We start from the raw sequence: 12,884 nt of genomic DNA on the forward strand, positions 1-12,884 counted from the left end.
CTGACAAGGTATGGGAAAGACGCCTGCCTGGACGCAAGGGGCTGTGCCGTCGGTGTCCCGAGGAAGAAGGATGTCGTGGAGCTGGGCTGTGCCGAGAACGACCTCGGGAGACGCGTCCTCATGGCGCTGATCCTGTGGGGCGGCTGCTGTAGCCCGGGGAGTTGTCTTCAGCGAGGGGACCGCGGGGCTGGGATCCGGCGTGTCGTGCCGGGTACTTCTTTCCGCTGGCCTTACACTCCCGGCAGAGGCCGCGTCCTTCCGCCCGTGGCGGGACCCCAGGGACCGAATACGGGTCATGCTGAGGAAGCTCCATGCCTCACTGCCCGCGTCCTGCCCGTGACCGGCGTGGCCACCGGGCCGCTGAGGACCGTCCAGCCGCACCCTGCCCGTGTGTCCCTAAATAGCCATCGGGAGGCCGTGTAAGGAGAGACAAGGAGAGACCTGCACTTGTTTCTCTTAAGTAAATGTCAAGGGCAAGGCCTTGTGGCGTTTTTACTTCCTTGACCCAAGGCTGTCATAAAAAAAATCCTCAGCCTTATTTTTCTGTTTTTTTTTGTTTAATTTTTTTTTTTTAGCCTTATTTTTCTTACCGAGGGGTCGAAGTCTTATTTATTGCGCTGAGCACACAACTCTCTTTTCCTCCCCCGGATAAACATTTGCAAAGAATGCTATTCACACAATCATCTTCTTCTAGTGGGAAAGTGAAGGGTAAGGCTATGGTAGGCTCGGCCAGACTGTTTAAAATATGAAAATAATTATTTGGGGCACCAGGCTATCAGTCATCTGTAAGTTCCCTCCAGTGCAGACGCTAAAAATAAGCATATGGTGAAAGTAAACATCAATGTGTGAAAGTATTTTAAACAAATTTTAAACCTCGTTTCCTGGAAAGTAGCTGCTGGAGCTGCCGGGGCGAGCGGGGCGTTGGCCGGCGAGGCCTAAGCCTGGCTCCCGTCCACGTGGGGCGCACGGCCTCGCACGCTGGGGGCTCGAGCTGGGGCACAAGCACGACTCGGGACACGCGGTGCGAGGACAGGAGACGGGGCTGGAGGGAAGGGGTCCTTGAGGCAGACGAGGGCCCGGGTAGCGTCGGGTTCACGCGCGACCCTTGACGGGTTGGGCAGGCGGGGCGTGAGGCGATGCCCGTGCAACGTGTGCTTGGGCTGTGGTGACACGCTAAGGAAAGGGGGCAGAGCCGGGTGCAGGACCCCCAGGTGCCCTGAAGGCGGGGTGGGGGGTGTCCGACGTGCCGAGTGTTCTGGCGGCCCGTTGGCCGGACACTCCCCGCGCCTCTCAGGACCCGGCCCACCTGCCCTCCTGGGAGGGACCTGCCCCGCGGAGGGGAGAGGCCTGGAGAAGGATGCCGGCTCCCCGTGAGCGAGCCGAGCGCCTTGGCCCGGGCCCCTGGGTGGCGAGCGCGTGTCCTTTCGTCAGGGAACCTGCCCCAGGCTCGTCTACAAGAAGGCGCTTTTTGAGCACAAGTCCCCAAGTCTGCAGGTGAGGGGCTGGTTTAACACCTGGACACCCCCCCTCCCCCGGCGTCTCGTGGTTCCACGTGGCTGCTGCACACTCATCATCAAGTCATCTGTCCAGAGAGAAGGACGGAGGACTAGGCAATGAAGAGCACATCCTTCTAGAAAAGTCCTCCCGACACTTCTGCTCACGTTCATCGCCCAGATGTTCAGTGACACGGCCACCGCTGGTCGCGGGGAGGCTTCGTGGTCCTCAGGCCGTTCTCCGGGTTCTGTTTGTCTGAGGAAAGGGGAGCCCGGGGGTGTCCTTTCTCCACTTCCCGGGGGGCAGATCCTTGCCAGACCGAGCTCAGATACATCGGCCTCCGAAGCTGACTCCCTGATTCCTCCCAGCCTGTCAGTCCATCCTGTCCATGCGCCCCCAGCGCCGAGTGTCCCCCTCTGTCTGAAGTGTCACTGTAGCTCAGTGGGCCGAGCGTGTGCCCGGTCAGACGGCCTCCTCTGGGGAGCCCCGGAGCTCTTGCGGCCCGGCCTGCACCTTCCTGTTGCTTCGTTGAAGATTTTATGTATTTATTCCCGGGAGGCCAGAGAGAGGCGGAGACGCAGGCTTCCCACGGGGCCCGATGCAGGACTCGATCCCGGGACCCCGGGCCCGGCCGAGTCTGTGTCACGTGGCCGCTCCTGCTCATGTGCTCCCCGCGCCAGGGGTTCCCAGGAGCCCGGGCCCAGCGCACAGGCCCCCTCGTGGCACAGAAAACAGACTGACAGGAAGCAAGGTTGCTGGGTTTTTTTTTAAGACTGATTATAAAAAGCAGTTTGCCGGGGGTGGCCCGGAGACAGCCGCTGATTGGACGGACCCCGGGACTGTGATGTCACCGCTGGCTGCGGGCAGGTGCTATCAGTTGGAGTGACTTGGGCGGCCAGCTTCCCCTCGGGTGGACTGCCGTGGGCTCACGCTCCCTCCTGAGCGCGGGGAGCAGGCCCCCCTGTTCTTTAAACACATGCCCCCAGGCAATCTCGCCTGGGACTCTCCCATCTCCCTCCTCCCTCCAAGCCGCCAGCTGCCCCTCTTCCCTGTTGAGGCATCCGGTAATTCCCACCTCTTAGTATGAAAGAAAGACCGGAGCATGTCTGCTTACAGGATATCCCCCCTAAAAAAAGCCCTGAGGCATTTCTAAAAAATTTTTTCTTATTTTTAAGAATTTTTGAAAAAAATTTTGTTTTATTTTTTTCAGTGAAATACAGTATTTTTATTCGATAAATAATTGTCCAACATCCCTGTACGTGTTATACTATGAAAAATATACAATTGGGAAGACATAGGTGATTTCTTTAATTTTTTTTTACTGTTTGATTGTATTTCTTCTTTTAAATTAATTAATTTTTTCAAAGATTATTTATTTATGATAGAGAGTGAGAGAGGCAGAGACACAGGAGGAGGGAAAAGCAGGCTCCATGCCGGGAGCCCGACATGGGACTCGATCCCGGGACCCCAGGATCACGCCCTGGGCCGACGGCAGGCGCTAAACTGCTGAGCCACCCGGGGATCCCCTTTATTTTTAATTTAAATTCAATTAACATGTAGTGCCCGGTTAGCTTCAGGGGCAGAGGTCCGCGATCCATCAGTCCTCTACAACACCCAGAGCTCATCCCATCACGTGCCCTCCTCTGTGCCCATCACCCGGTTACCCCGTCCCTCACTGCCCTCCCCCGTCCCATGACCCTCAGTTCGTTTCCTGTGATTAAGAGTCTCTTATGGGTTGTTTTGTTTTATTTCCCCTCCCTTCCCCTCTCATCCTCTGTTTTGTTTCTTAAATTCCACATACGAGTGACGTCGTATGACAATCGCCTTTCTCGGATTGATTTATTTTGCTTAGCATAACCCCCTCTAGTCCATCCCCCTCTAGTCCATCCACGTCATTGCAAATGGGAAGATGTCATTCTTTTGGACGGCTGGGTATGTATAGACCGCAGCTTCTTATCCATCATCCGCCTGGGGCCCCGAGGCTCCTCCCACAGCCTGGGTGTTGGGGACGCTGCTGCTGTGAACACTGGGGTGCAGCTGCCCCTCCAGATCGCTGCCTCCATCCCTTTGGGGTAAATCCGCAGCAGCGCGCCTGCTGGCCGCAGGGCAGCTCTGCCTGGAACTTCCCGAGGAACCTGCCCGCCGCCCCGTCCCGGAGCCGCTGCACCAGCCAACCAGCCACGTCCCCCCACAGCGCAGCAGGTTCTTCCCCTTCCCCTGCCTCCTCCCAACCTCTCATGTTTCCTGAGGTTTTTTTTTTTTTTTTTTAGCTTTGTCTTTTTTTTTTTAATAATAAATTTATTTTTTATTGGTGTTCAATTTGCCGACATACAGATTAACACCCAGTGCTCATCCCGTCAAGTGCCTCCGTCAGTGCCTGTCACCCAGTCACCCCAACCCCCCGCCCTCCTCCCCTTCCACCACCCCTAGTTCGTTTCCCAGAGTTAGGAGTCTTCGTGTTCTGTCTCCCTTTCTGATATTTCTTCTTCTCCCTTCCCTTCTATTCCCTTTCACTATTATTTATATTCCCCAGATGAATGAGGACATATAATGTTTTTAACTGTAGCCACTCTGCCAGGTGTGAGGTGGCACCTCGTTGTGGTTTTGATGTGCATTTCCCGGAGGAGGAGTGATGTGGAGCATCCTGCGGTGCATCTGTTGGCCACCTGGATGTCTTCTTTGGAGAAATACCCTGTCGTGTCTTCTGCTCAGTTCTTAATCGGATGATTTGTTCTCTGGGTGTTGAGTCTGATGAGTTCTTTATAGATGTTGGTTATCTGATGAGACATTTGCAGATATCCTCCCCCGTCCTGCTGGTTGTCTTCTGGTTCTGTGGATTGTTTCCCTCGCTGCGCAGCAGCTTTTTACCTCGCTGCGTCCCCGTAGTTCGTTTTTGCCTTCGTTTCCCTTGCCTTTGGAGATGTGTCCAGCAAGAAGTTGCTGCGGCCAAGGTCACAGGGGTCGCTGCCTGTGTTCTCCTCTAGGATTTTGATGGAATCTTGTCTCACATTTAGATCTTTCATACATTTTGAGTGTATCTTTGCATTTGGCGTAAGAGAAGGGTCTAGTTTCGTTCTTCTGCACGTGGCTGCCCAGTTTTCCCAGCACCATTTGGTGAAGAGACGGTCTTTTTTTTTTTTTTTTTCCATTAGATATTCTTTCCTGCTTTGTCAGAGATTAGTTGCCCATAGAGTTGAGTTGAACCCATTTCTGGATTCTCTATTCTGTTCCTTGATCTGTGTCTGTTTTTGTGCCAGGACCACACTGCCTGGGTGATCACGGCTTTGTAAGTACAGCTTGACGTCCAGAATCATGATGCCTCCAGCGTTGGTTTTCTTTTTCAATGCTGCTTTGGCTATTCGGGGTCTTTTCTGGTTCCGTACAAATTTTGGGATTATTTGTTCCAGCTCTGTGAAAAAAGTTGATGGTATTTTGATAGAGATTGCATTGGATGCATAGATTGCTCTGGGTAGCATAGACATTTTAACAAAATTTGTTCTTCCAATCCATGAGCGTGGAACATTTTTGCATTTCTTTGTGTCTTCCTCGATTTCTTTCATGAGTGTTTCATAGTTTTCTGAGTACAGATCCCTTGCCTCTTTGGTGAGGTTTATTCCCAGGTATCTTATGGTTTTTGGTGAGAGGAAAACTTCTAATATGGTGATAACCTGTGTGATTCTTACTAGGTAGGTATTTTTTTTTTAAGAGGAGAATATCCCATAAAAGCTAATGGCCAGTAACTGGAATAAATAAATGACCACAGCTATGAACATCATTGTCATGACCCAATGGAAACACTGAGAAATAGCATCCTCTCTGCCTTTCCTGCAGAAAACTTACAAAGCCTCTTTTGGAGCTGAATGTTGTCATCAACCAACAGATGTGGTTGCCGCCTATTTCCGTAGAGACCTTGTAAGATGTAATAAATAGGAGGGCCGGGTGACAAGTGGCGTCTGATTCATCGTGTTATGAGAGTTGGCAAAATGTGATAACACAGAGTGATAAAGCAGCTAGTTCAGTGCCAAATTGTGCCAGTGCCAGTCTAGTCCCTTGTTTGAGTTAACAGGAAGTCGTATCTATGTATCACACCTGGCCCGGTGCCTGGCACAAAGGTAAGTGCTGTTTTATGCCCATTTTACAGATGAGAAAGCTGGAATACAGTTAGCTGATTTGCCTGGTGTCATGTAGCTAATAAGTGGCAGGGCTGGAATTTGTACCTGGGAGGTCCTGTTTCAGAGCTGGAGCTTCAGCTGGTGACTGATGTAAAAGCAAAACTCCTAAAAATCATGGTCCGGATTAACTCTCTAACCAACCCCTCTGCTCCCCCTCCTCTTTCCTGTAATAGCCGTTTATTGAGCACTTTCTTTGTGCGTGGTGCCATCAGTTGCTAGGAGACCACTCTCTCTGTGCTAGTCACTTCCAGGGTTCTTACTGCTTTTGTCAGTGTTCTGGTTATGGAATTGAATGGGGCTTGAGCCTTCTGCCTGAAACCTATATTTTCCATAAGCCCTGTTATTTTTTTTTTTTAGGTTGTGCTTTTGCAAAACACAAGGTTGTTGGTTATTTGTCTTCCTTTGGGACAGTGTCCCTTCATTTTCAGGGGCATGTGTATTCTTTTAGAGTAGACATGCTTGGATCTCCGTGTTTTGTGCAGACTTTACCGTCTTTCACTCACAGGCTCAGACATACAGCTGTAATCAGGTAATCTGGGGTCTTGGGTTATAAAGCGACTTTTTAAGGAACTTCACATTTCCTATCTACTGTCAGAAGACCTCGCGGGGTTACATTCCACCGTGAAAGATGGACCCTGAACACAGAGCTCCATGCACAATCTGTGTTCAGAAAGGGGAGAGTAGGGTGTGTGGACGGTGGAGAGGCTGGGACCACCCTTGGTCTATGGGGCCTGGGTCAGGCCTCCAAAGAAGTGCTGTTTAAGCAGAGACCCAAAGGGTGAGCAGGGACTGGCCAGGCAAAAAGGAGCAGGATGTGGGAACCCTATGAAGGAGTCCAGTAAAGCAGGAGTGTTGGGAGTCAGAGGTGCAGGTGCAGGATGTAGCTGCCATAGGTGGAGGGGGAACTGCTCAACCCTCAGGTAGAATATAGGGGTCCTCAGTGCTGCTGGCCTGGGCCAGGGGGCCTTGCATAGCTGTCAAGGAGGTGGGGTCTTCTCCCAAACTCCCTCAAATTACCATAGCCTATGACAATAGTTTCTGAGGGCTGGTAACCCCGTCGGCCCCGTTCTAAGCACTTCACTTCTCACCCACCCTGTGAGGCAGGCTCGAACTCTCTTTATTTCCACTTTAAGGAGAAATAAGTAAAGCCACATAGTCATTAGATGGCGAAGCGGACCTTCAAACCCAGGCAGCCCGTCTGCTTCACCTGTGCTGGTCACCCCCGTGCTATGGGGTGTGATATGGGCTCCTCACCAGGGGCACCCTAGAGGAAGAGTGGCGAGGGGCAGCATAGCGAGGAGTGCAGGTGGGGCTGGGGCTGCCTAAGGATACAGGAGGCCATTGTTAGCCCTAGACATGCTTTCAGTATTTTCAAAGAAACCCCCCAAAATGAATGTCTTCACTCAATACCCTGCTGGATAGTTGCCACCCGGGAAGGAGAGGAATCTTATCTAAACGAGGCTCTGGGCACGTCCCCAACCCCACATTTTAATGCATAAGGGAACCCTGGGCTCCAGGTGGCCCGATGAACCCTGGTGGTGTTCTGATATGGTGGGTCACTGACTTTTAACTACCACCAAGGGTCGTGGATTGTATGATGCCAAATTTTTTTTTTCTGTTCATTTGGTTTTATATGAGCATGTGTTGCATAGTTTTTCATTCACGTTTTTTGGGTACGTGTTTCAGTTAGTAACCTGATGGTTGCAACCAAGAGAAATCCAACCCAAACTGGCTTGGATAGGAGGGTGGTTTACTGGCTCGTTGGCAGTCTGGCGGTAGATCCCTATTTCAGAGGAAGCTGACTCAGCAGCAGAATGTTATCAGTGAGGACAAGGGTTTTCTCCACCATTCCCGAGCTGTGCATCGCGGGACTGTATGCTTAGGAATTACGCAGCACATCCGCACCTGTCCTGCGAGCCCTAGAAAGTCTAGGCTCCTCTAGCTGAAGGCTGACGGGGCAAGAACGGTTCCAGTCCCCGCGTTCTCCTTATGCCTTCTAGGCAGGAAGGGGACACATCCCCCTCTTGGTCACCAGGAGAATGGACAAGTTGACTAGCTTAAGCCAAACTGGCTCCACCCTGGTGTATCTCTAACGAAGATCGAAGATCGTGGCTGCTACCCTGTAACGAAGCGCTGGGCTCCCGAGAGCAAAATCTGGGAAGTAGACCCAAGGAGGCCACCAACAAAGTTACCAACGTTTTAATTAAAATGTGACAGTATGAGACACTCTTAATCATAGGAAACACACTGAGGGTCATCAGAGGGGCAGGGGCGGAGGGGACGGGGTAACTGGGCGATGGGCATGAAGGAGGACACGGGATAGGATGAGCACTGGGGGTTGTATAAGACTGATGGATCACTGACCTTTGCCTCTGATACTAATAATACATTATATGTTAATTAATTGAATTTAAATAAAATTAAAAAAGAATAATAAAGATAGCATATAGGAATTCACACACATGGGTGGCAAGACTCGAGAAAAGCAAGGAAATAATTAAAATAAAAAACTCAGAACAGTGGCTATGTCTTGGAAGTGAGTTTGAGGGATTGACTAAAAAAAAGGCATTCATCAATTGTTTTATTCTGATTTTTAAAAAGATTTATTTATTTACTTATGATAGACATAGAGAGAGGGAGAGAGAGAGAGAGGCAGAGACACAGGAGGAGGGAGAAGCAGGCTCCATGCAGGGAGCCCGAAGTGGGACTCGATCCCGGGTCTCCAGGATCGCGCCCTGGGCCAAAGGCAGACGCCAAACTGCTGAGCCACCCAGGGGTCCCTTATTCCGATTTTAATAATACTAGAAGAGGGTCAGTTTTAAAGATGTCATTAAATGCAAAGTGCTCAACCCAGCACCTAATTGGTTCTATTAGGTATAAAAATGCGATTGAATGATTCAGAAGTGTTGATTAACAGGTAATACAGCCCACACGAGTCAATAGCAAAAATCCCAAATAATCCAGTTTAAAAATAGGGAAAGGAATCGAATAGAGATTTTTTCAAAAAGGACCTGCCGATGGCCCACAGGTGCCTGAAGAGGTGCTCCATCAACATCACTCATCCGCAGGGAAATGCAACTCAGAACCGCAGTGAGACATCACGTCACACCCGTTGGGATGGCGATGGCACCGCCCTGGAGAGCGGAAGCAGCGTTGGTGAGGAGGTAGAGGGACGAGGGCCCTGGTGCCCTGGGGATGCAAATTGGTGCGGCCACTGTGAGAACAGTATGGAGGCGTCTCAAAAATTAAAAGCAGAATTATCAGGGGCACGTAGGTGGCTTAGTTCTTTAAGCCTCCAGCTCTCGATCTCAGCTCAGATCTCGATCGCAGGGCGAGAGCTCAAGCCCCACGTTAATTAATTAATTAATTGCGAGAATTACGATATGACCCAGCAGCTCCACTCCTGGGTGCAATACATCCAAAGGAAATGAGAACAAGATACCAGGGGCGCCTGGGGGGCCCCGGGGGTGGACCGTCTGCCTTCTGCTCGGGTCATGATCCCGGGGTCCTGGGATCCAGTCCCACGTGGGGCTCCCCACTCAGCGGGGGGCCTGCTTCTCCCTCTGCCCCTCCCCCACTCCGTCTTCTTGCAAATAAATAAGTAAATAAGTAAGTAAGTAAATAAATAAATAAATAAAATCTTAAGAAACAACCAAAACCCCAGATACCAAAGAGGCATGTGCACTCTCACGTCTCGTGCAGCACTGTCCACGCTGGAGGAGATACGGGAACAATCCAGCTGCCCCCCATCAATGGATAAAGAGGTGAGGCGTGGTGGGTCCCACACAGATGCACACGGCGTGGACATGTCCGTAGTGTCCACACCCGCACGTATTGCACGGTGGGGTGCCGCCAGAGAAAGAGGGAATCCTGCCATTTGTGGCAACATGGGTGGCCGTGAGGGCACGACTGGGTGAGGCGCCCACCCCGGGGCGGGGGGACACGGGGGAAGCTGGTGAAAGGGCCCAGGCCTTCACGGGGAGAGGAACAGGGGCTGGGGCTCTGACTGTGTTGCAGCAGCGAGCTCTGCTGCGAGCAGAACTGAAACGTCCTCAGGTGTCCTCGAGCATCTTCTCACGTCTATAAGTGTCCGCGTACTTGTGTGACACGAGAGGTGGCGCGTCTTAGTGGCTGGGTGAGCGGGAGCCTTTCCCAAGGTCACATGTCAGATTACCACCTGTGCAGCTTTGAGTGCCTTACAAGTTTTGTCAGTTTGCCTCCGTAAAGTGAGGGAGAGAGTCGAGGAAGGTGCACCTGGGCCTCAGTTTCCCTTTCTGCTCATGAACGGACCTTTGCGCCGCGTCTTCAAACAGCAGCTTGGGAAAAACATTCGACTTGAAAATCCTCGGCACTGGGATCTGCTTGATGTCCCCACCGAGTTCCTATTCCTCACCTGAGGGTGTCCTTTGGGGGGACCTGTGGGCTGCGGGGAGGACCCCGTGGGCTGGGGGGAGGACCCCACGGGCTGGAGGGAGGATCCCGCGGGCTGGGGAGAGGACCCCACAGGCTGGAGGACCCCGTGGCCTGGAGGGAGGATCTCGCAGGATGGAGGACTCTGCGGGCTGGAGGGAGGATCTGCGGGCTGGGGGGAGGACCCCGCGGGCTGGAGGGAGGACCCGCAGGCTGGAGGACCCTGTGGGCTGGAGGGAGGACCTCGCAGGAGGACCCCGCAGGCTGGAGGGAGGACCCCGTGGGCTGGAGGGAGGACCCCATGGGCTGGGGGGAGGACCTCGCAGGCTGGAGGGAGGACCCGCGGGCTGGGGGGAGGACCTTGCAGGATGGAGGACCCCGCGGGCTGGAGGGAGGACCCCTCAGGCTTGGGGGAGGATCCTGCGGGCTGGGGGGAGGATCTCGCAGGATGGAGGACCCCACGGGCTGGAGGGAGGATCTGCGGGCTGGAGGGGGGATCCCGCGGGCTGGGGGGAGGACCCCACAGGCTGGAGGACCCCGTGGGCTGGAGGGAGGACTCCGCAGGCTAGAGGACCCCGTGGGCTGGAGGGAGGACCTCGCAGGATGGAGGACCCCACGGGCTGGAGGGAGAACCTCGTGGGCTGGAGGGAGGACCCCATGGGCTGGAGGGAGGACCTGCGGGCTGGGGGGAGGACCTTGCAGGATGGACGACCCCATGGGCTAGAGGGAGGACCCGCGGGCTGGGGGGAGGATCTTGCAGGATGGAGGACCCCGTGTGCTGGAGGGAGGACCCCGTGGGCTGGAGGGAGGACCTGCGGGCTGGAGGGAGGATCCCGCGGGCTGGGGGGAGGACCCCACAGGCTGGAGGACCCTGCGGGCTGGAGGGAGGACCTCGCAGGATGGACGACCCCATGGGCTGGAGGGAGGACCCACGGGCTAGGGGAAGGATCTTGCAGGATGGAGGACCCCGCCGGCTGGAGGGAGGATCCTGCAGGCTGGAGGCAGGAGCCCGTGGGCTGAGGGGAGGACCCCGCAGGCTGGAGGATCCCACAAGCTGCAGGATCCCGCGGGCTGGGGGCCACTGGCTGTGCCCGGCGGCGGTCGTCCCCATCCTCTGGCCCAGGGCCCCGGATCGGCCGGGTGCAGCAGGTCTCCTGCGAAGCTAGTGCATGAAGGAGGAGGGTAAAAATAAAAACCAGTAGGCAGCCTGCCTGGGGTCAGGACCCCTGAAGCTCAGAGGCTGCTGGTCCTTGGTGGGATTTTCCGTTCCCTGCGGTTGTTGACGGGGTCGTGGTGGTTCCGGTGATGGTTTGCAGGTTACTGGGATCCAGCTCAGCAGTTGCCCGGCCGGCGGGGCACCTGCCTCACTGGAGAGGGTGCTTGGAGTTTACTACCCTTGCTCTTGACATGAGTTTCTTATTTGCCTCATTACTTACCATACAGCCTTCAATCAACTGTTTTTCCAAAGGCACCTCTTCTACAGAGTTACTCCTCGACCGAAGACGCTCCCCTCCCCGCTGCTCCTTTTTTTTTTTTTTTTTTTTTTTGGTTAATACAATGAAATGAGCGTGCCATTATAGAATCTTTAAAAAATATGGTTTTCTTTGTAATATGGAAAAAAAAAAAGAGTAACGGTGTTTCAGTATCGTATCAATGATCCAAGCAGAGCAGTTTTTCAATCCTGCCGTTCTTTGGGGTTTTGACCTTTGTGTTTTTTTATTCATTTTTTTAATTTTTATTTTTTTGACCTTTGTGTTTTTTTTATTCATTTTTTTAATTTTTATTTTTTTGATCTTTGTGTTTTTAAAGTGTGCATTTGCTGGTTTTTAAAGCTCTGGTCCCTATTATTAGAAATACTGAGATTTTATTTTTGGCATTTGACTAAGTTTTTTTTTTATCTTTTGGTGCTAATGCAGATTCTGTATCATGTTTTCCTCAGTTTACAGGTAGCTTTGAGCTATGTGGGATTTTTTTTCTTCCCTCCTCCTATAGGCTTTGTGGCTCTTAAGGTAGGCATCTCTCTGTGATCTGTAGACCGAGGTCAAATCCCCCAATGGCATTTGCTTGGCAGTGGCAATTGTAAAGAATATGAAACATTTATATTTAAAATATATGAGAAAAAAATAAAATATATGAGAAATATAGGTATAAGTTATTTAAAAGAAGTAAAATGACTTTGAAATACCTAACAGAAACGTTTCTGATTTTTTTTTTTTCTGCAATGTTTATATCATCCTGCTAGTGTGGAATAAGAGTTCTTCTAAAACTTTCTTACATATTCATTCATTAAGTCATGCATTTACAGACATCTTCGAAGAGACTGCTAATGGCCCCGGGTTTCCTTCTGGGGCGGTGGAAGTATTCTTGAATTAAGGAGTGGTCATGGTTGCCCACTCATCTATAGTATTTAGTGAAAATACTAAAAAATTCTGATATATGCACTTTGAAAGGCTGAGCTTCTGTTATAGGAGTTGTATCTCAACAGTGTTAGGGTTCTTACTGTTCTAACCACTATGCTTAGCCTTCAAGACATGGAAATAAGGCTTTCGGGTACAGGGAATTCAACTCTAGGTACGATGGTGCAACGATCCACCCCCAACGCCCGGTGGGAGACGGTGATGGTTTGCTCTTTTCTGGCTCACAGATCAAGGACGGTCCTGCCTCCGGCTCTGGGTTGGCCGCAGTCCGCTCGAGGCCGTGTCGGGTTCAGGTCGGCTCCGTGTCTGCGTCCTTTTCAACCAGAAGCAAGTGGAGGGGACGTTGTCTTAACAGCAAATGAACAGCAGGTGCAGCAGAGCCCGTCAAGCC

At 52.2% G+C, this 12,884-nt stretch overlaps 1 protein-coding gene across 15 annotated transcripts in view; it reads left to right on the forward strand.

Annotated features, from left to right (window-relative positions):
* LIMCH1 (LIM and calponin homology domains 1) overlaps positions 1-12,884 on the forward strand; it is a 298,658-nt gene that overhangs the window by 7,120 nt on the left and 278,654 nt on the right. For 2 of the 15 annotated variants that reach the window (XM_072775455.1, XM_072775456.1), the window contains exons 1-3: positions 6,014-6,195; positions 8,695-8,822; positions 9,369-9,430. The exons of 4 other annotated variants lie outside the window; for them this stretch is intronic. In XM_072775455.1, the coding sequence (XP_072631556.1) occupies positions 6,122-6,195; positions 8,695-8,822; positions 9,369-9,430 (264 nt within the window). In that variant the 5' untranslated portion in view covers positions 6,014-6,121. Of the gene's footprint in view, positions 1-6,013; positions 6,196-8,694; positions 8,823-9,368; positions 9,431-12,884 lie in introns of those variants that run through there. 9 more of the 15 variants (XM_072775463.1, XM_072775460.1, XM_072775461.1 and 6 more) reach the window with 8 other exon arrangements.

The sequence above is a fragment of the Canis lupus genome, chromosome 14 (assembly GCF_048164855.1).
Source record: "Canis lupus baileyi chromosome 14, mCanLup2.hap1, whole genome shotgun sequence".
In the NCBI taxonomy this organism is placed as follows: Eukaryota; Metazoa; Chordata; class Mammalia; order Carnivora; family Canidae; genus Canis; species Canis lupus.